We start from the raw sequence: 24,363 nt of genomic DNA on the forward strand, positions 1-24,363 counted from the left end.
TTATTTTAATTATGCCTGCCAATTGATCTAAATTATTGAACTTGCTCAAACTTGCTTAAGAATTAGAAGCTTCCTTGGATACAGTAACAAATTAAAATAAAATGGAAAATAATTTTGAAATTACCAGCATGACAGAAATAAAAGGGAATTTATATTATGCACACTAACACATTTTCAAGTTTCCTTGTTCTCAAGCATATCTCATTAAATCTTTTTATGTTCAGGAGAGGATATGCCTTACAAAAGTGGATCAATGACTCAGCTGGAGCTAGCATTTAAAATATTGTAAATTTCCTATTCTAATATAAGGGTATTATGGGATTTTTATTTGACATACGGAATCATGTCATCTATTTAGGAACACACATGCAGAAAAGATGCATATTTCAAAGTAGAATTAAGTAAAAATATCTGTTTCCACCGAGAAGATGGCATGTGTAGTTTGCTAATAATTGACCTCGTCATTAAGCAACTTTCAGCCCTCATCTGCCAATTCTGCTCCTTTGTAATTATCATATATATTTTACAATCAGTGGTAAGGCTTTCATTTCCTTCCTAAGAATAAGGTAGGGCATTTCTGAAGTGGTTAGGACAATTCTCTTGTAGCAACAGGGGAAAAAAAGAACAAAAAATGTAATATAGCTACATGGAGAGATGTATGCCTCTGAGCTCTTTTCATTTTAGCAGCTTGAGAAATATTGCTCCACATTATTGCTCAGACACACATTCTTTCTAAACGAAGTTTACTGCCATTGATTCCCAAGAGCTAAAGGATTCATTTTAATATTTTTGTACTTCATTTAGCTAGTCTCCTTATTGATTGGACTTTATGAACTATCTACTTGTACGTGATATGCATTTCTAAACAAATTTTAGGGCAAATATTTCCTGGATCAACATGTAGAGAATTTGACTTCCCAGTTAATGTATATTTGGGATACTCATTCTGAAATTTATGAGCAAACTTTAGGGTGAACTGGCACTGCTCACTGGGGAAAAACATACACACACACACACACACACACACACACACACCAGCCTTGATAGGCTAGGCCAAGCAGGTTTGAGACACCTTTTGGAAATAATTTGAGTAATAAATTATCCTTTCCAAAAGATTTTATTTTGGACATGTTCTATTAAATTAAAATCAATTGTTTCATACATTACAAACTTGACAGTCTCTTAATATATTGAGATATTTTTATATTGTAAAATCAAGTAATATTTTTATAATACTGTAAGCTTTAATAAATGACCAGTATAAAATTTGTAACATATGTGCCTTAAAATTTGGGTTATTTTCTTTTATTACTTAACATGCCAACCTGAAATTTAATGTAATCTTTTAAGTAAAATACTGACAGAGAAACCCTGTAAGGTGAACTTAAGATTTTAGTTTCCTAATTGCCTTCTAATGCCTTTTTCCCCTCCAGAGTAAAGTGTGTCCTTATATTTTTGTAATACTGAGGTAAAAATATACAAATATATTTTAGAGTATTTCAAAATACTGCTTTAAGGCTATTTCAGTGGACTGCTCAAGTACTTCATCATTTCGAAATGTCCTTTACACCTAAAGCTCTAATTTTCCGTATAAGGGATATTGTTTTTTAATGCAAGCCTGAAAATCCCTGGGAGCACTTAGGCCTGCCACTGCCAATGCACAACAACAGGTCTCAACAAGAAACCCCATGCCCTGGGACTGGTGCTGACAGTTGGTATTTTAAGTTTCTGTTGAAAACTTATGATAATCCAATGTAAATGTGCCTGTTATTTATAATAACCATTTCAGTATTGTGGTATATTAGGCTTTTCGTGCACTTTCTCTCAGCACTGGAACCCAGCCATAATTCTGTCCTTGGCTTCTGTATTGCTTGCTATAATAAAGTCCTTGTGATACTACTGGTAATAAACTTTCATGGATGCAATCCAAGATAGACCCTACTGATAACTGAATTCTCTTTCATAGTGAATTGTATGGTTGTGAGACTCCAGCATAGTTACTTTCTTTTAGAACTAAGGGTTTTACGTTGAAATAGTATTTATTTATTTATTTATATCATTGAACAGTCTCACTGCCATGACTAAGAAAATTGCTCCATAAAATACTTGGTAATGTAAATGTGAGAATGAAAGTTATATATCTGATGATTTGTCAAATTTATGGCTTGTACCAACACAACTGTCTCTATAAAGGAATTTAATACACACATTGGAGAATATTCCTGTAATGCCTAGTAAAATTGAATGCTGTTATGCTATGAGATCTCAAAAGCAGAAATCACTCTAGAATTATGCCTTTGACATTTCTAATCATGCATGGCCTGGCTTTACAAGTCTAAATTTGATGTAGGAAAACTTAAAATAAGCATTTATTATAGAAGTACCTGCCCTCCCACAGAGGATAGCATTCCATGTACAGGGCCTGCTTTTGATGTATTTCTTTACCTGTTTCTTTTATTGGCAAGAAATGGAAGAGTCGATTAAGGGTAGGAAGTTTAACTGCATTCACATTAGAGGAAAAACAGGTCAAAGTTGATGAGCACGTGCCTGGAATCTGAGATCAATGATTACCCCAGATTGAAGAGTAATGATGTGGTAGGCAAAAAACAAAACAAAACAAACAAAAAAAAAACAAACCTCAGGGTTATACTAATAGCCTGAAAATTCATTAACATATTGAAATATGTTTAGCCTCTTTCTTTGTCTTCCAAGAATTAGGTTTTAAAAAGTATTGGTCCCCATTTTAAAGAGTAGATTGCTTTTTTTGTCTTGAATTTAAAAAAAATTATCACACTTTCTGAACTGATTTTGATTGAAATTCTATTGACAAATTCAGTGTATTTGGTCAGTGAAATTTAAATTTTATAAAATGGTAATTTTAGAATTCTTTTTATAATGAACTTCCATTGATTGATATATGTTCATTGATATTTGAAAAATCCCAACATTATAGCCACTTAATATTTTATACAATTATATTTTTGCAAACCAAAATAATACACTAGCATAGTACAAAAATATTTTTTGTGCATTATGTATAAATAGAGTACACTAAGACAAAGATTTAGTTTCTTCTTATACAGTATTCTTAAAATAAACTTAGCTATCATTTTTACAATGAAATTCTTGTGGCATATGGCTTATTCTCAAGTTTACCCTCCCTTCAACCAGGAAATGTATTACTTAACTGAGACATAAAAGAGCATAGTTGGTAGGGGAGAGAAGGAACAGGTCCTTTACATATAATAGCAGGCTCTTATGCTATTTATTAAGTTTGATGATAGTCAACCAACTCAGGCAGCTGATTGAAATAAGAAGAAATCAGCAATTTTGTAGAAGTGTGAAAACATGTGCACATGTACCTCGCTCCTGCAGTTTTATCATCTGTCAGATTTCTCAAGAGTATACCATATTTTTTTTCGGCTTGAAATAAAACATTGAGAATATATACATACATAATGAAATGAGATATATGCTTTGAGGGAATAGCACTGCCCAAAGTTAACAGATAGTTCGTGTGATTTAAATGATTGTATTTGGAAGGGTATTCTCATGTATAAACTGAATTCCAACTTAGAGCACTTCTTATCTTTTTAGTTGTACATGAATGTGGTGAGCAGAAAATAATTTAAAAAAAATTTTAGTAAGTGTCTGGGATGCTTTATTGTCAAAGAACAACTTGTATTTTAAAAATAAATTAAAATACATTAACTAAGAACAGTGTGCAAAGTATTTCAAGTAGATAGGGTAAACAGACTGTTTTACTTTTCTTCCATTCTACATGTCTGTGAATAACCATTCCTTGAAGTTTAAGATTATAAATAACAGTGCAAAATGGTGTTATTTCTACTTTACGAGGGAAATCATCCATTTTGTTTTCATTTACATTTGGGTAAACTCAAAATGGCTTTGTATAGCTTCCGTTAATCTTATTCAAGACTGAAGCATTTTTGACAAAAGAATGTTTCCCAATTTTGAGTAGATTATTACATTTATGTGGCTAAATTGACTCAGAATTGACAACTGTTGTTTGACTTGGCAAAGTGAGAATATGGTAGTTGATAGTAAGAGGAGGGAGGTAACAAGTTGTAAAAACAAGAAATTTCAAAGAAGAACCTATAAGCAAATTGTGCTTTAGTAGTGAATGGTTGAATAAGGGTATTTTATTTTATTCTACTGTTTAAAGTGGAAATATAGAAATTCTCGCTCTGTGTTGATTACTCCACAACCTGCCCTCCCATACCTGGACATATACATGAGACCAAAAAATGAGGTAAAGTTTACTATCTAATACTAAGTTTAGCTATTCAGACAGTCCTTTGTAAATCCTAGATATGTGTGCTAGGTGGAGTTAGAAACCTGTCTAGGTGGATATAACCTTTGCTCTCAGTATTTACAAGGTTAGGATGTGAGAAGTTATAAAATAAAAAGCTTGGTTTAAGTTTTAAGATATGTAATTTTTAAAACAAAATTCTTTTGAAAATAATTTATAGAATTATTTGTAACACATTGGGTGGGGTGGAGGCCTGTATTTATTTATTTATTTAATATCCTACCTTACTAGACTTTATGCTACTTGATGACATGAGTTTGGAGACCATGTTTTCTTGTTTACCATAATATATCCAGCGAAACTAGGACAGGGTCTTGCATATAGTAGAGTCTCAATAAATTTTTGAATTAATTAATGAATAAATGAATATTCGAATCAAGGATCTCACAATTTCCATTATTACACATGCTTTAATATTTTATTTATTTTTTGCTTGCTCTTCTTATAACTTAATCTACATTGAATTGTGTTAGTAAAGAAATTAGTCAAAATTATTGATTAGTATAAAACATACTGTATAAAAAAGAAATTCAATTTGCAAATCCTAAATTCTTTATAGAGCCTTGATGAAGTGTGCTTTATATTTCAAAATCATACTTCTCTACAAGGTATAAATTTTTACCTTCAGTGTCCTAATTGGCAGAACTAAGGTATATCAGTGGCAAATCTTTATTTTGTAGTTGAGAAATTGTTTTTCTAAATGTTCTATCCCTCAAGGATCCGAGGACCTCAAAGACTTGAAGATCAAAGATGGCATGATGATGGTGCATTCCTAGCATGGAGAAAAGTCCTAACATTCTCTGTGTACTTTGCCCTTAAAAAAATTATTTTCTAGATAAGTTGGTATTGATTAGTAAACTTTATGAGTAACCCAGGTTAAGAACATCACAATTGCAAATTTGAACTCTTACTACATTGGTGATACACGTTAAAGTATGATTTATTTACATATTCATTCATTAATTTACTTATTACTAAAATATTGTTGAAATCTAATTTCAAAGACAGCTGCAAGATTCAGGTATAGACAACCTACCTAAGCAATGGAAGAGGTAGGTTAAATTTCTGTCTTGAGTAAGTGTTTTTTTTTTTCCTGACTATGCTACTCTTTACACATTTCATTCTATTTTTATGAATATCCTGGAATACTTTTTGAAAATTACAGTTTGTTTTTCCTTTTTCCCTGGGAGAACATAGGGTGACACTGGGTGGAAATCAAGATTTGCTATGGGTTTGCAAAAACCTGCATAAGAAATAATTCTCTGAGTTTCCAAGGTAGTTTATTGGATATTATCATATTTCTATTTTTAAATCACTTTCATTCATCTTGAACCTCCATATCAATTCTGCTTCATCGCTGCCCTTTTCACCCTTGTTTATAACTTCAGTTATAAACTTCAGTCCTCTCTTCACCACCTCACTGCACCCTAAGCTCTCAGCATGATAACTAATTCACTCTCTTTAAATATGCAACAAAATCAATATATTACTGGTGTGCTAATTAACTGTCACGTGAAAATATTTTGCATATTTCCTCTCACTTAATTCTCACTGCATTTTTATTATGTAGGTTTTATTATTTCACCAGTGAGCAAACTAAGGATTACAGTATTTAAGTGACTTGCTTAAAGTCATGTAGCCAGTGAGTGGCTGAAATGCAGTTTGAACAAAATCTGTCAAAACAAAACAAAACCAAACCATGTTCTTCCCATTACATCATGCTATATCTAGCCATGCCTTTCTTTCATCAGAGTGGTCTTAACCTCTTTCGCCTGCATCTCTTCACTGCTGGCCAACTCTTCCTTTAAACCAAACTTGTCCAACTCGTGGCCCAGGATGACTTTGAATGTGGTCCAAAACACATTTGTAAACTTTCTTAAAACATTATGAGATTTTTTTTTTTGCTGGTTTGTTTTTTTTTTTTTTTAGCTCATCAGCTATCATTACTGTTAGTGTATTTTATGTGTGGCCCAAGACAATTTTTTTTCCAGTGTGGCCCAGGGAAGCCAAAAGATTGGACACCTCTGCTTTAAACTTTACTGCAAGTTTGGTCTCTTTTGTGCCCACCTCTTCCATAGCTCTTTGCATAACACATCTTGGTACTAGCATATGTCATATTAGGGTCTTAAAAATTTATGTATCACTCCTCTTGCTCCAGTGTGGCCTCCGTGAGGGCAGGATTATTATTTTTTTTATTCCACTCAATATTGAAGGAGCTTAAGCTGGCAGTTCTCAAAGCCAAGCGATCTCAAAACTCCAGGACTCAAAATCATTTCCTGACAATATTAGGATATCATTTACTCTTTCAACTCTCATTCTCATAAGTGCACAAAAGAATTTTCCTGAGGCTACATGCTCTGTGTCAGTGCAACAGATTGAATTCAGAGCGGATAGGATAATCCAGATATCCTCTAGTAAGATAATCATTCAAGAGATGTGCAAAAGTGTCAAATAATGTCATTCTTCTCACTTTTTTTAAATATGGTAATTTTCTATTAAAATATATTATTTTTGTCAGCATATAATGAATTTATTGTGACTATTTTCAAACATATATATAACTAATTATTTTAAAAGTGTTTTTATTTTAATGTTGAATATGATGAATATCAGCAGATATACCCCACATAAGCAAAAGCTCTTTAGGGTCCTCTATAATTTTTAAAGTGTAAAGGAGGCTTGAAAACCAAACACATAGGACCACTGACTAACCTAACCTCTGGCACCCATTAAATATTTGATTGACAAAACTGAATAATCAAACTAATAAACCAATCCAGTGGGGGAGACTATAAATGTTCTAGTGAGGACTCAGTTTTTCCGTTATTTTACAAACTTATTCTAACAAACAACTGTAAGTCAGGAAGATAATGAGCAAAACTCATTGCACATATATTAGTTACAATAAAAGTAAACTTAGAATATTCATTATTTCCATTGTGTAAAATCATGTATTAATTAAAATTAAATTGTAAGCAAATATCACTCAATACAATAGTCAACAGTTAACTAGGTATCCAGGTAGGTTATTAGCTTTTATAAAGGACATAGTGGGTTATGCTATTGTGGTTATACATTGTGAGATTTTTAGGGAGCAGGCTTGTGAAATTTAGAAATTTGAAATCAATTAAGCAAAATATTATACATTTGCCGATAGTGTTTTACAATGTTTTTAATGCAACTAAATCTTGAAATTTTAATAAAGTTGTCACCTAAGAAAAATATATCTCAGCTCCAGTTATGGAAAGCAACATTCTAATTGTCATGAAAATTAAAATAAATTTTGAAAAGAAGCATGTCATATTAAATAAGATTAATGAGCATCTTCAGTTAGAAGGAAAAATAAAATAATATTTTATGTATTTACTCTAGATTTAAGAAATTTTAAACATATGCTACTATTAATACAGCATACTTCAACTTTTCATATATGTGTGTGCATGTATATTATCTCAAATCCAATTGTAATATAATTCAGTAGCTTAGATTTACACCTAATTTTTAAATATTATTCACAAATTTCTTCATTGTATAATTGCTTATTAAAGCTGGTAATTTTAAACACTTTTAAAATTTAAAATTTTACTCAGTTGATTTTTACTGCCATTAAGCTATGCAACTTATTCATTTAAATCTCAGGAATACTAGAAACACTATTAATGCCTAATAAATGAGCTGTATATAGAATTCATAATTAACTATTCTTTTAACTCATTTATAATTCTTACTAATTTTCAAAAAATGCTTCAGGTCATGCCTACACAACGATTTTTTTTTAAACAAGTATTCTCTATTTATTTTTTTTAATGTGGTCTCATTTATGTCCTGACTGATAAGCTCACCCAGGGTTTACATGATTATGTACTTTGTAATTTGAAAATACTCTTTGTTCTTCACTTTAAAAGGAGATCAGGCACTAGCATATCTGCAGTTTCCTGATTCCTGTGAAAACATGTGACATTCCTCCTTTGCAAAGGTTTCCAGATTCCTTCTCTCTGTGTTGCCAATCCTGCCGCCACCCAAGGCTGATCTTAATTCCATCGGGCCACAGTTAGTGCCAACAATCGAGGTGACCTCTCCACACTCCAGCCCTGCCTATAACATTATGGACATTATGATTATTAAAATGCCCTTTTTGATGATTATTCAGCCACTACTAGCAAGAAAATCTGAAATGTCTCTGCCTAAAGCATGGCCTCCCCTGAGGAACATGCTAGACTATCTATGGTCGCAGAAGCCCTGAGTATAACCGTGACAGACTGTGGGAAAGTTTGAGAGTCAGACCCAGAATGAAAATCTCTGATTTTTCCAATTGTAAGAGAAAATTTACTTTTAAGACAGACCTTACTGATAGGATAAGGAAAACAATACTGTTATCAGGAATATTTATGCAGCAGGGGAATAATCTCTTCTCCTGTATCCTTACACCAGACACACCAGGTTTTGACAAATGTTTAATAACGTAAGCAGAGAACAGGGGTCCCACTGCCTAACTAAACTCCCTGTAATATGTTAACATATTGCATATTAATGTTTAATATGTCTCTCCTACCTATCAAGGATGTGTTCTGTTGTTTTTCTCAACATCTATTGTTTTTTCCACCATAAAATCCACCCTGTTTGAACAAACTTCGCTGACTCTCCAGCTCTCACACACCTCCCTCCCACCACACTGCCTTAGGATGTTTTAACTTCCCTTTCCATAAACTTTTTTTTTTCTTCTCTGCAGCAACTCTTTTTTACTGCCATTCTTTTATACACATCCTATCCAGTCTATGAAAAGCAGTCTCTCTCTTGTGAATAACATTTACTCTTCTTATATCTTTGATTTTAATCCCCAATTACCTCAGTATTTAACGCCTTATCTCGTGTGTGTGTGTGTGTGTGTGTGTGTGTGTGTGTGTGTGACAGAGTCCTGCTCTGTCACCCAGGCTGGAGTGCAGTGGCACGATCTTGGCTCACTGCAACCTCCACCTCCTGTGTTCAAGCATTTCTCTCCTGCCTCAGCCTCCCAAGTAGCTGGGATTACAGGCGCCCACCACCACGCTTGGATAATTTTTTTGTGCTTTTAGTAGGGACAGGGTTTTCCCATGTTAGCCAGACTGTTCTCAAACTCGTGACCTCAGGTGATCTGCCCATCTCGGCCTCCCAAATTGCTGGGATTACAGGCGTGAGCCACTGCGCCCAGCCTTACCCCTTATTCTTTTATCCCAGCTAAAGAACTCATTCCTTGAGGACATGAACCAATGCCTTCTCTGCTTACAGTTGCACATGGTCTCTGGGCTTATTTTACTAAGTCCCACAGCCTTGTGTTATCAGCCTCTTAATATCTGTACTTCTACCATGATCATACATTTTTCCAAGAATGGAAACTAGAAGAAGCCGACTCTAGAGTGGTCAGACCAATAGTGTTTTCCATGCGATTCATATTGTTTCATTGCTGTGACAGATGATTCCTGTCGTTTTGGGAAAAAAAACTTATTACAAACTCTTTATTGTCAGTGCACTTAATAATAACCACAAACTGTCTCTCCATCTACTACTTATTTTTATAAATCATAGGGATCATTTTCCCTTTGTTATTGTTACCAGGTGAAAATCTGACTCATATCATTGTCCATACCAAATTCCTACCAAATGCCTCATGGGGATGAGGGATGCTTTTATTATCCTGGTCTCTACCTTTCAAATACATCAAATTTATATTTCCTTCACCCAGAAATTGCAGTTCTCTACTCTATCAATTCTTGTATTTTATTTCATTTCTTAATTGTCATATAATAATTTATAGTGTACCTAGCGATGATTCAATGCATATAGTATATAGTAATCACATCAGAGTAATTAGCATATGTCCATCATCTCAAACATTTATCATTTCTTTGTGTTGGGAACATTCAGTGTCCTTCTTCTAGCTATGTGAAACTATATAATATAATAGTGCTATCTGTAGTCATTCTGCAGTGGTAGAGAACACTAGAACCTATTTCTTTCCTCCTATCTAACTATAATTCTGCATCCTTTAACAAATTTTTTCCAATCCCCTCCTCTGCCTACCCTTCCCAACCTCTAGTATCCTCTGTTCTACTTTTTACTTCCATGATTTCAACTTTTTTTAGCTTCTACATGTGAGTGAGAACATGCGGTGTTCAACTTTCTATTCCTGGTTTATTTGACGCTTTAAGATTCCAGCTTTATTTTTTGGAGTTATCCTTCTATGTTGTTTTGGTTATTTATAAACTCTGCTATTTATGAAATCATTTTATATTGCTTATTACATCTTAATAAATTATCAGTGTTTTTCTGTGTTTTCTGTGTATATATTTACTTTTTATAGTTTCCCATAAGTATACTTTTCATTACTTTTAATCTCTTGCAGTGCAGTGCTAATTCATTATCCCATAATAATCTACCCTTCTTAAAGCCAAAGGAAGAATTTTCTATACATAAAAGTCTTAGTATATTAGCAACTCATATGCAAAAAAAAAAAATGCTATATTTCATGCTAGATGCAAGATCTGGCCACAAATTAAGAGCATGTGGATTCTCCTCCTTTTTGGTTTTTGGCTTATGAGATTCCCACATTTGCTTCTTCCAAAGACAAAATTCTGATCCCAAAATAATCACTGAGGAATATTTAAATGTGCAAAAAATTAGGTTTAATTTTTTCAACTTTATTTTACTGAAATGCAGAGGTTTTAACTTTGAAGGGGGATTCAAACTTTAAAATATTACATGTAATATCAATTAATGTTTTAAGTTAAATACAAAATTATAGAAATTTATAGAATCCCAAGCAATGGTGCAAAAAGTATATGCTCAATATTATCAGTTTAAAATTAAGTTTGCTACTTTGAGTTGTTTCTTTTACATCAGAGGGCCTAGATGCTACATATGCCTTCAGAATTCTTTGATGTTAATCTCTTAGGACAACCAATTAGTTTCCAAATTTCTCAACTCAAGGGCTGACTAATACTATTGCCTAAGCCTTAGGTGGGTCATGTTATTTTAACTAGATAGGATGGCTAATCATAAGCAGTGTGTCAAAGACCAGAGGAGTTGAAAACTGGGAAATTTGGAGACACCCTGTCTAAACAGGATTAAGGCTAAACGAAAAGAATTATTGTTTTCCAAACCCTAATGATCCTTGTGATAGCTGCTTTCCCAAACATTGGGATTAAAGGTTAGATTCACATTTAGAAACAAGAATGCAAACACATATTCATGAATAGCCCTGTCTTTAGAGAAAAATTCATCAATGTCCTAGCGCTTCTGTATCTAATACACTAAGAAACATATTTGTGTATGAAGTCACACACAGGAAAATTAATTCTCTCCTATATTTCATTTTTTTACATTACTTTTCTTCATAAAATACACGTCTATTTTTGCAAGTTTATCTTCACTGTGTATAAAAGCTTTTCTAAATAAACAGTTTAAGAGAAACATTTTTTATATATGATTTGCATTTAAATATAAACATACAAAGTTAAGTATTTCTTTTAAAATAAATTCTAAGAGAAAAAAATTGTACCAGTGTTTGTTTTGCAGTGGTATTATTGCATAGGTTATTAAAACAACTAATCTTTATTAAAATTCAAATAATTTACTGCCATCAACTGTTTGGTATACATTTTAATTTATTTTTATAAAATTCTGTGTATTTATACTTTTTGAAAGTATACATAGTCCAGATTAAACCATGTCCACAAAAATGTAATTAAAACATGAACATTTTAAAAATTTTATTAGTTTGACCTCCTCCAGTATATAAGGATTCTGTTAAATTAATTTTTTTTATTAAGTTAATAAGTTGAAGTTGTTTTCATGTCAAAATTACATATCCTTAGGAGGACATGAAAAAGAAGGTGCATTGTGAGACAGTTATATAACAGCTAGGTAGAGACAGAATGAGATGATAATCCTACTGCATGTTAGAAAGAAAATACGTATCTATTTGGTATTAGGGTCATCTTATAGTTTTTTTCTGTTGTAAAAAAAAAGTTATGCCCATATGTGAAGGTCCTGCCTAGTTAAAAAATGAGGATAAAATAGTGGCTCATTTTGTAGCAGCCAACTGGGTCCCTGGATTTGGAGAATCATAGTTGAAAGACTGTTCAAATTAACACATTTCAAAATACTAATTTGTTTAGATTGTCTTTGAAATTTATATAGATTCTTTTTTTAAAGAAAGCAAACAAACTCAGGGTTTTTGGAAATTGTTTTATTGGCGAGGTCTATGGATGGACACCATTGTGTAGGGGCTGCTGATTTTCCCTTTACATATTTCCCCATCTCCCTTCCCCAGGTGTTGCTGCCATCACTACCTTTCCCTTCCTCCCCTTTCCTCATGGCAAGACGCATGGAAGAAGAGTGCTGTTAAGGCCTCTCCATTAATCAACAGGTATGGTGGTTCTCATGAAACAGTGTAGCTGCCCCTCTTCTGCATTCTCCATTAATAGTCTGTCTCTTACATTTACAAGGTGCATTCATTCACTACACAGAGCCTTCTATATGGAAGAATTGTTCAACTTGAGTTTATATGTTTCACCGTGTTATGCATTACCTAAATCCCTATACAGTGGTAGATTTTTCTCAATGTATAGAGTTTAGAAGAATTAATGATATTATTCTCAGGGAAAGTTGCTATGCAGTTTCCTCAACAAAATATGTATAAAATAAATGGAACTTGTATGTATGAATATGACACTTTCAACATTCTACAAACAATCGTTATATAACACATCTTTGAAAGTATAAAACAGGAATATTTCTGTGAATTTTATTTCAAAATTTAATAGCATTTGCATCTTCAAAAGCATTGCACAAAATTTTATGCACATAATTATAATACTCATCTGGTTATAGAAAATTAGGTATAAGCTAGTTCAAATAAATCTAAATGCCCTACAAAGCTATGCCATTCAGATGTGAAAGCTGAATGCATGCTAATTACTTTCTGCAACTTTCTTTCGTCAACTCAGCTGGTGGCATTTGAGGGAGACAGAGGGGACTAGGGACTGTTTGTTCAGTCCAAGATATCCTTCATTCAGGGTGCTATGTTTTGAAAGGAGCTAGGCCCTCAGGGCTCAAACTCCAGCAGAGTCATAACCTATAAAACATGAACACTCAGTCATCACCAGGAAGCACCCGCCTTCTTGACTTCTTTTTTCACTAGTGAAACGAGTCCTCCCAGCTCCTGCAGGGGCTTGTTTTGATGTATCAGACTTTGCTTATAGTCTTGTGACTCTCTCAGGTTCTTTGAGACACATGACTAAAATGCTACCTTTGGGCTAGGAAGATTCCTGGCAGATGACTTAGAAAAATAGTGTGTCTATGGGTGTGTATGTGTATAGCAGCATTATTTGTAGTATTCTTTAAAACGGTAGCAGAATTAAGACTTGTCTGTGTACATAAACAAAGCAAACCATTTCAATTTACATACATTTTCACCGAACATTAAAAGATCATATTCCATTTTTCTACTGTATTTGAATGCATTGGAATACGGGAGAAATTGAAAAGGGAATGGATGTTAGTCTGGACCATTAATCTTCATTTAGAAATGTATGGCTTTCTATTAGATAAAGCTCTGATCATTGAGTATCTTTCATGATCTCACTTCTACCCATATTCCTTGCCTTTATATTTTGTTTTAACCTTGAGCACACACTGCACTCTGTGCTCTGCATCTTTCCCAGAGGGTGCAATCTTTCACGTCCGCAGGTCTTCGCATGGTTAGGTCTCTCCGTCTGGAAGGCACTTTACTCATGGCTGTTTGGAAAATTCACATACAAAAAATAATAACAGCAACCGTGTACTGAGGATTTATTTTGTATGGGCACAACGTTAATGAGTTTCACTTCCATTTTCTTGATTCATCCACACAAAGAAACAATGAGTTAGAAATTATTATCCATTTTATGCAATAGGTAAGAAAACTGAGAGGTGGCGAAGTTGAGAGGGGACAAGATCACTCAGGATTGACTCAAGTGGGACATGCCTTATACAGCTTCTCCTCATTTCTCCCCAGGAAAGCAGTACTCTCGTTCATGCTCACCTCTTGAGTTACTAGAGGGCAATGATTCCACCTTATGTTTTATGAGCTCTTCAATGTCCACAGTATTTGTTACTCACTAAATGTTGATTAAATGAATGAATGTTCACAAAACAGCCTTTTGTCTTCTTCTCCTGAACATGGGCCCTTCCCTTCACCCATACTTCTCTCTATTCTGTTTTTATTCCCTACTTAGCTTGTTGCTCTTGGCCATTATTAGCTTCATAGACTACTCAATATATTTTCTATAAGAAATAATTTATTACTTTTCAGCAGGTTTAGGACCTGTAACTACAAACTGAATCAATATAAAATAATTTCATCCCCAGAAAAGGAAATCGGTAGTTCAAATCCTGTAACATTTATCAAATCTAATGGCAGGAAAGGAAGCACAGAAACACTTGTAACTCACACAGAAAGAAGAAAATTTAACCAAATTTTTTCAAAGATTTGAGGAAAGGAAATTATGAAAATTATACATGGGATTATAGGAAAATAAAGAGGCTATGCTTGAATAGGAAAACAGTTGTATCAGTTTACCACTAAAGGAAAACAGTGGATAAGTAAAAAGACAGATAGGAAAAGAGGCCAAATTAAGGAGAAAAAAAAAATCTTTGAGAAAAAAGAAGCAAAATAATTTTGGAAAGGTGAATTAGGAGTAACAAAATGAAGGAAACATGTCATTAAAAACCACAGACACTGAAAGGATGTTAAAAGAATATGAATTAAATTGGGAGGGAAAAAATCAATGCAGGTAGAGAAAAAGAAGTTTATTTATGAGTTTGTGTTTCCTTATTCTTAGAAAAGCCTTTGAGGTAAAATGACTGAGAGGAAAAGGGGTAATTTAAGATGCATTGATTTGTGTACACTGTATGTTTTTAGGACTTTTTCTGTGACAACAGTTTTTTTGAGAGCAAGATACGGGCTTAAGCATTAATTTGGAGCTATGCATTTAGAACTAAAATAGTTGTGCCTAGAGAATACGGTTGAGACAGGGCTTGCTGGGAAATTAGGATTCAAGTCCAAATATCCCTCTCCACCACATTCTCTACCAAGATACTCATAACACTAATTAATCTGTTAGTTTTACACATAAAAGTATCACCTTATATCTGTTTTTCTTTATGTAGAGTGCCTGAAGCGTAGAATAAATATTTGCTGAATTAGTCATGAAATTTTAAGAGTGGATAGAGATTAATGGTTAACAAATCCCGTCTTAGATTGTGCATGCACCCCTTAACACCATTTATAAGACTTGCTTATCTCCACTTGAATAATTCCAGGGACACAAAGTCTAGAGGTTGCTCCTATTTTGGGACATCTTTAACTTTCCAGCTTTTTCTAGCTTCCTGTAACTTGAATCCAATTATCCCAGTTTTCCCTTTTGGAAGCACAAAATAATTTCTATTTTTTTTAAATGAAAGTATTTCTAGACTTAAATTCAGACAGACACTATGTCATAATGTCTAGATATCTAATGTCTCTCTATTTTCTTTTTTGGTTTATAGCCCCAGTCTTTCTAATTTTTCTATGTTACTTGATTGCAAATCTTTTTAGTATTCTGGTTATTTTCATTTTCTCATTTGGTGAAAAATGGTCTTGCCTAAAACAAGCAATTCAGCATGGGCTTCCACAGTTTATGTTCTTATATTTACTCAGCTTGAAGAAACTAGCAATTTCATTTGAACACCTTCAAGGAAAAAAAAAAAGACTTACAGATTAAAGCTGCATATGGCTTTGACATTAATTTGTTAAAGGTGTGGTTTGTATAGGATGCAGTATATAAATAAAATAAACATGAGTATGTGTAAAACAATTAATTTTAAAAATAGCATTTGAAGAAAGATTTTCAGTCTTTACTTTTTACTTTGTAATTTAATACATATTTTAGTTTGTGTTGGTTGCCTGAGGTGAATCTTTGCCTAAGAAGTCCATTCATCATTCTAACAAATTTCACACTACAAAATATAATGTCCTTAAGTGGATAATAACATCGGTGGAAGTAAAAGACAAGCACAACAAAACAAAAATTATTTTTTCATTGCAAGTAATTGACTTGATTGACTGAAAATATGGTCTCATATATAACAATATATTATATTGTTACATGGAGGGCAAAACAAGATTAAAAGATATGTAAAGCAAGAGCTGTCAGATCTGCGCTTTCCCTAACATAATTTATTGCAAAGTAAATTCTTCATTTATGGGAACTGTTACAAATGCCAAATTGCTGTCAGTATCCCTTGGTGAAGCCTATTTATGAGTAGATTATAGCACACTCTGCAAGGCCCTGCACATCTGACTTTCAGTGAGTGTCTATGCAGAATATATGGCCTTTTCCAGAGCTAGGAAATTTAATTAATTTTCTGGCAGAGAACACTTTTTATGCCACATGCCTTTTTGCTGACCCTACCCAAGACTTCCATTTTCAAATGTGCTTCATATATTATGAACCTATATAATCTTAATGAAAGTCTTCCATATGGTAATTATATTGTGTGACTTTGTACAATATTCTCAAGAGTTCCAGTGCTGACATAAATTTTTTCTCTGTGGTACTGAACATTTCTTTGTACATTGTATGAATATATGCACCTCCCTCTGCTTTTTGACATTCAGTTACCAAAGCGATACCCTTTAGGTATTAGATTATCTATAAGATTCTTAGGCCATATTCTTAAAACAACAGGGAACATGTATCTGCTTTGCTATCACTGCTGTTGAAGGTGTATGCCATGTGCAACATGACAATTTGATACCTTTTACTCTGTCTTTTAGTGTCATAGAAAGATGAGTGAAAAGCAGGACACAGGGATTAATCACTTAACCTCTCAAGACCTCATCAATGCCATTAAAATGGGGGATTTGGACTAGTTCATTTTTAAAGTGAATTCCAACTTTCTACAGAATATGGAAGACAAGGAATTTTATAAATTGAGATTTTGTTCTAGGTTTGCCAGGAAACTATATTTAACCTCCCTGGAGCATGGTTTCCTCAGCTGCAAAATAAGGAGACTGAGCTAAATCACGGATGTAATCTTTAGTGATAACATGTGTTGACTTATTTTTCTTTCTGAAGCTATCTCTTGAGAAGGATTCTGAGAGCTTGCTTTGACTGAGTGGCATGGAGTGCTGTGATCATGTATTCCATTACCTCTATGTCACAAACTTGCATCATAAATTCTGAGAATGCTTCTTATTCAAAAAGAAAAATTTTGAATGATTATTATAATTTTTAAATTTCTATTTTTTTTTCTTGTTTGAGGTATACACAGATGATTCTTGTGCTTAAAAATGTGTGAATCCAGGAAATTGTTTGGTGCTCTTAAGGAAGACAGGTTGAGGAGAGGACAGCCTCTTTAGATACTTAGAATACTTTAACTCAGAAGACAGATGAGGGATTCAACTCATTCTTTGTGCTTCTTAGCAGCAGACTGAAAGCCAATTGGATAACATGGGGAAAAAACTGACTCACATAAGCATAAAATGTATTACTATAGAAAATGCTCAATAAAGGTTGATACATAGAATAGTCTGTGTTGTGAAATCTGCATCAGTAAAGATGTTAAAATTTAGATTGCTTGACAATTTCTCAAGGCCACTATTTTTATTTATTTTATTTTATTTTATTTTATTTTATTTTATTTTATTTTTTGAGACAGTCTCAGTCTCTGTCGCCCAGGCTGGAGTGCAGTGAGCAGTGGCGCAATCTCAGCTCACTGCAACCTCCACCTCCTGGGTTCAAGGGATTCTCCTGCCTCAGCCTCTCCAGTAGCTGGGATTACAGGCATTTACCACCACACCTGGCTAATTTTTTTATTTTTAGTGGAGACGGTTTCACCATGTTGACCAGGCTGGTTTCAAACTCCTGATCTCAAGTGATTGTCCCGCCCCGGCCTCTCAAAGTCCTGGGATTACAGGCATAAGCCACCCTGCTCGGCCAAGGCCATTGTTAAAGGACCTCATAAGATAGCAAGTTAGATAAAATGAATTCCAGGCTGGCCGCAGTGGCTCACGCCTGTAATCCCAGCACTTTGGGAGGCCGAGGCGGGTGGATCACGAGGTCAGGAGATCGAGACCATCCTGGCTAACACGGTGAAACCCTGTCTCTACTGAAAATACAAAAACAAAAAAAAAGCAAAAAAAAAACAATTAGCCAGGCAAGGTGGTGCACGCCTGTAGTCCCAGCTATTCGGGAGGCTGAGGCAGGAGAATGGCATGAACCCAGGAGGCGGAGCTTGCAGTGAGCCGAGATCATGCCACTGCACTCCAGCCTGGGCAACAGAGTGAGACTGCATCTCAAAAAAAAAAAAAAAATGAATTCCAATGCTAATGGTCTGTCGTTCTATAATAACTATCAGACATAATAATACCAATAACTTTGTACCTGGATTTGGTGATAAAATTATCAAATATTTTATCGGAATTGATGATTTAGAATTTTAACATAAGCCATCTACTTGTTAGCCAATGCCGTAGTGTTCTAGTAAAGTGCTTTATATTATCAAAGCTGCTTTTTTGAAGGAAAAGTTACTAATTCTCATTTGTGGAATTCACTTCTTCTGTTATCTATAGACTACACTTTGTATCTTCATTTTGAATGCTACTTCTTTATTGAAGTATAACTGACTATAATAAAAGTTAAAATAAAGAACATTTGCAAAAGTAATTTAATTATTTTCAACTTAATAAGATATAGAACATAAAGCATTCACATAGAATCATAAAGTATTTTACCTGGAAGGGATTATGAAAATTTCCTTTTGAAATCTCGTTAACTTTTTCAAGGTCATTTAGTTAGTGAGACACTTGTGATCCAGATTTTCTGAATCTCAATTCAGAGTAACCAAATTTACTGTAGTAGTTTGCTGAAAAGTACAGATCTTGGTGAGTTGAGGCTTTCTTTTGCATCCTTGGATGCACTACTTGTCTTGAATCAGCCGGATGAAATAGGAAAGCAAACAAAAAATTTTGTATAGAAGAAACAGAAAAACACTAGGTAGCATAGCCTGCTGTGTTCCTGGAGGAACGTGGAGGTCGGCATCCCTTTGTAAAGCTTGACATTACAAATATTCTTTGTAATCTACTAACAACTCTTGCCAGAAGTAAAAACAGTAAAAACCAACATATATTCCAACTTAAAATCAGCAGCTGCGTAATATGAGCTTATCACCACCATCTCATGGCTCTGGTCACGAGAGTTTAACACCACTAGAGTTTATAACAAAAGAAACAGAGCAAATTACCGAAGATGTCCAATCACAAACGTTAACCAGACTTACCCATCATTATTTAAGCTTGTCTGTCCACTCTAATCAGGATAACAGACATCAATTAAATAAAAAGAATTATAAACACAAGCACATTAGCTGATTGTAATGGAATATTCTTTATTTGACAGGGGAAAAATGTCTTCAGACACCAGTAGGACATATTGCTCAGGATTTTAATTCTTTGTGGTCTTAGCTGAGTATAATAGCAACATAAGCCAGTGTGTTCAAATAATGAAGAAGATGCAGGAAAATATTTTAAAAACAACCAGGAAATGTGGATCTAATTTCGAAATTGTGGCACTTTTGTGAGGATAAGCTTGGCCGAAATGCAAGTTTTACTGATCTTTCTCTATATTTATAATAGGAACAAAAATTGACATTGGGTGGGGTGATTGTTTTAAAAGGTGTTTTGGATCATTTATTTTAAAGATTTGTTCCCCAATAAGGCACTATACTATCAATGACTTTTCTTCTTATATCTGAACTAGTTCTCAAAAGGACACTGCATATCGAATGTCTTTAAATACATTAAATAGGCTTTACATTGTAAGAGTCTTATAGTATATATCCATAAGAAATTTTCTTCCAGGGAACTGAAGTTCTGATTTTATCATGGAAATCAATGGAAAAAGTTACTTTCGGCTAACGCATTAATTTGCTTTACTGCTAACTCTGCTGGGTCATATTAAGTTAGTGGATAATTTCCAAGTATTTTTGGCCTCAGTATGAGGGAGACAAGAGGCACTATTCAAATCATTTGAATATGTTTTATGACACTTGAACTTAAGAAAATTGTCATTATGCTTCAGAGACCGAAAATATCTGCTAAACTGTGATAGACAGAGGGTATTTATAGAAGAGAGGAAAGAGTGGAAAAGATAGATCAAAACTAGGCAGAACAAACTATATATACATGGAAAGAATCAGTGAGGAAGGAGGTTACAGTTTTTTAAAAAATACTCTTAACTTTTAGTTAATTAGCAAGATAGTTTGCTGGTGGAATGGAAACACAAGAAATTAAGTGTACTGAAGGAGGAAAGACACCAAGGGCCCATCTGTAATGTCTCATATAGTTAACTGGGCAGATAAGCTCTTCTTTACATTTCCGGAATATATTTCGTGGATATATGAGTGGCATGTAATCATAACATTATATCCAATACTTATCAAAGAAAACATAATCTATTCTCATCACTGATGTTGCCTCAATGGTGTTATAAGTATACTATAATAGCAAAAGAAATACACCCTTATATATTTAAATGATAATTAATAACTTAAGGTGATTCAAATAATAACATTAGAAAATAAAATATATTTCACCTAATAAAACTCTTAACAATCCACTTTTAGTTTTTAGAATAACAATATCATAAGAAAAAAATCTTCACGTATTTTTGGCAAAACATTTTAAAGTTTTAATAATATTTTAACAAAATTAATTTAATCTGGAAATTGAAGTAGTTTGCAACTGAAATAAATGATTATGGTACATAATGTAGCATTTTGTTTCTTTTTAAGAATTTTGATATTTATCTAAATTAACCAAGAAAAAGCAAACCAGTCATTTCATAAATAAACTATTGCTATTACTGAAATAGTGACCAGAAAAAACAAAATCAAATTATCTTATTATAAATTTAAGATTAAGTTTTTAAGAAAATAAAAAGTATTATGAACAAATAAAGCATAAAAGCATTTTACTTAGTAGATAATACCATACTTTTTAAGCATAGCTATATTTGCTAGCCCTTTGGTAGGGGTGGAGGAGCCAGCTTGTCTTTTCAATAGTGTGAGGCTCAAAGCACCAGATTAGCAAAATTAGATGGTTCTGAAAGTTTAAGAAAGTATGGAATCATCTACAACTTGGTATAGAAATCACTAGATTTTCCAAAGATGTTACAATTCAAGCGTTCCAGGGACGCTTTAATATATGTTTGCTTTTACCTGCAATTGTATTTATGAGATTCACTGATGAGAATGACTGTTTTTGAAATTTGCTTATAAATTGAGGGGTGCAAAAAGGAACATTTTAGCAATTGGAAAGTCCTTTTTTTTTTTTAAGCCAAACATTTATTGTAAATAAGTGCAAAATTTCAGAGAAGTTTGCTCTAAGGAAATATGTGATTTACACAGTACCATTAGCAATTAAAGTTATGAACTATTTTCTGGGCTCTCATAAAGTCCAAATATCAGAGATACATATTATCTTGTCTTGTTGGATGAATTATATCTTTTTAGAAAAAAAGTACAATTAAAAAGTATAACCTCTTATCACTGAGCATTTTGGCAGAAGTAAAACATGAACTATTATTATTACATATTATGGATTTTACTTTGACATGACTATAGTTTGTACAGAAGTATGTTTCCTGCAGCTGCATGAATATAATACTTATAAGTAAAATGTGTAGGCTACTTTTTCTTCCAGAAGCCTGATGGCATTAAATCAATTTTAAAGTGCCACGTTAGGCCCTATGACCATGACATCTAAGGATTTAGTTTATAAAATAAAGTAATAAAACTTAGATACTTAAACTGCAAATGAAGTTGCCTTTTATCTTACTTTACAGTACTATAAATGTGTGCCTTCATCTACTTTGGTAGGTAGTTGTTATTTATTTGTCTCTTCCACTTTGAATTAATAATTGAGAGCTTCCATTTTATTTAGCACAAGTCCTAAATGAAAGAGGATATATGCTTAATCAATGAGTAAGCGTCTGGGAGAGCCAAGCACTTACACTGGATTGCCATTTGTTAAATTTTGATAGTCTAGCCACTCTGTATTCTATTTTCTCACCTGTGAAATTATAATATAGTAACCTACATTAGGTTCCCAATGGTTCATGCAGAAATTATATAGATAGTTAGAAAAGGAGGGGAGGAAGGAAGGAAGGAAGGAGGGAAGGAAGGAAGGAAGGAAGGAAGGGAGGGAGGGAGGGAGGGAGGGAGGGAGGGAGGGAGGGAGGGAGGGAGGGAGGGAGGAAGAAAGATTTCCTACTGATTTATAAAAGGATCAGTCCCCCAGTGCAATTTGGAGATGCTACATCCAAGTAGGGAGCATGGATAATGGGTGCAATAGAATATTTTGCCATTAAAATAGGATTATCTCTTCGAGACATGCTTTTGGGAATGAATTCGAAAATGAGAATTGGCTGTGGCTAGGTCATGTAAGGAAACAGTGAATCAGACATTCCAGTAAACCAGGTAGTTTATGAATGAGCAAAATGCTACCCTGTTTTATCACTTCCTACTGCTTATTGAGGGTGGAATTCCTTTGGCATAGCCATGTTTTTAGAATAATCATCTAGAGAACTCTTACACAGTAGTCACAATAATCATGGAAAAGATCTGGGGAAGAAATTATAGGATATATTTTATGCTAACTGTTAGAGAAACAATCACAGTGTAAACATCAGATTAAAAATTAAGTGAGAGCTATTAATTCTAAAATATTAGTTAACCAAAATATTATTTACCTTCTTTTGAGTCTCATTTTTTGTTTCAGGCTTTTCCTGGGTATTACAGATGCAAATCAATTCTAGCTGTTAAGAAGGCCTTTTCCATTTCTCATGAGAACCTCAGTTTCATTCACCTGATGTTATGCAATATGAGATGAGAAAATAACACTAGGACTATAAAAGAGACCAAAAATAAATCTACTGAGTTGAGGAAATGTGAAATAAAATTTAGTTTTAAGATGTTTTATGTTTTAATCTGAGTAAACTTTGTTAGCTCTCTCTCTGAATATAGAATGTAAAACACTGGAGTTGATTTCATTAAAGAGTCTAGGTGACTAAAATATGTGAATTATGAAGAAAAGACGTTGTTGTCATTTGACCTCAAAATGAAGATATGTGGATTTATAGATCTTTAAAAGACTATTTTCTCTCTCAACAGATCTTCTCTTGCCAAATGAATACAGTCACTTATTATTTCTTTTATGGGAATGTGTGTAAAGTGCTTATTATATACTTAATAATACTTTTTAAAATTAATGAGTTTCATTAATATTATATCTTACAAAAATTTATTTAAAGTAGCTTATAAAAATATATTATAAAACCTTGGCACACCGGGCACGGTGGCTCATGCCTGTAATCCCAGCACTTTGGGAGGCCGAGGCGGGTGGATCATGAAGTCAGGACATCAACACCATCCTGGCTAACACAGTGAAATCCTGTCTCTACTAAAAATACAAAAAAAAAAAAAAAATTTGCCAGGTGTGGTAGCGGGTGCCTGTAGTCCCACCTACTGGGGAGGCTAAGGCAGGAGAGTGGCGTGAACCTGGGAGGTGGAGGTTGCAGTGAGCCGAGATCATGCCACTGCACTCCAGCCTGGGCAACAGAGTGAGACTCCATCTCAAAAAAAAAAAAAAAAAAAAAAAAAAAACTTGGCACCTAGTCATAGTTTGATTATAATCAAAACATATCTAAATATATCAAAGGTATAGCCCTCTTTTCCCTGACTTCTTGTTTTTATTATTTAAAAATGCAATATTGGTGTTTGCTTTCTACATATGATTATTGCCAATTAATACAGACTTCATTTGCATAAAACTTTTCTGTGGGTCTTCTGAACTGGTACCACCTCATTGTTTTTACTGCCATCTTTAAGCTGCAAACAGAGTCAATTCATCTCACCTGTTGTAGCAAATACGGATAAATTGTCTGCTTTTGTTTGGGTCAAACAGAATATGC

At 33.6% G+C, this 24,363-nt stretch overlaps 1 protein-coding gene across 6 annotated transcripts in view; it reads left to right on the plus strand.

Annotated features, from left to right (window-relative positions):
- PCDH7 (protocadherin 7) overlaps window positions 1-24,363 on the plus strand; it is a 428,766-nt gene that overhangs the window by 221,911 nt on the left and 182,492 nt on the right. Inside the window, exon 3 of one of the 6 annotated variants that reach the window (XM_034958416.3) lies at window positions 12,642-12,737. The exons of the other annotated variants lie outside the window; for them this stretch is intronic. Within the exon in view, the coding sequence (XP_034814307.1) occupies window positions 12,642-12,730 (89 nt within the window). The 3' untranslated portion in view covers window positions 12,731-12,737. The remainder of the gene's footprint in view (window positions 1-12,641; window positions 12,738-24,363) is intronic. 6 annotated transcript variants of the gene reach the window in all.

Source organism: Pan paniscus, chromosome 3, assembly GCF_029289425.2.
Source record: "Pan paniscus chromosome 3, NHGRI_mPanPan1-v2.0_pri, whole genome shotgun sequence".
Taxonomy (NCBI): domain Eukaryota; kingdom Metazoa; phylum Chordata; class Mammalia; order Primates; family Hominidae; genus Pan; species Pan paniscus.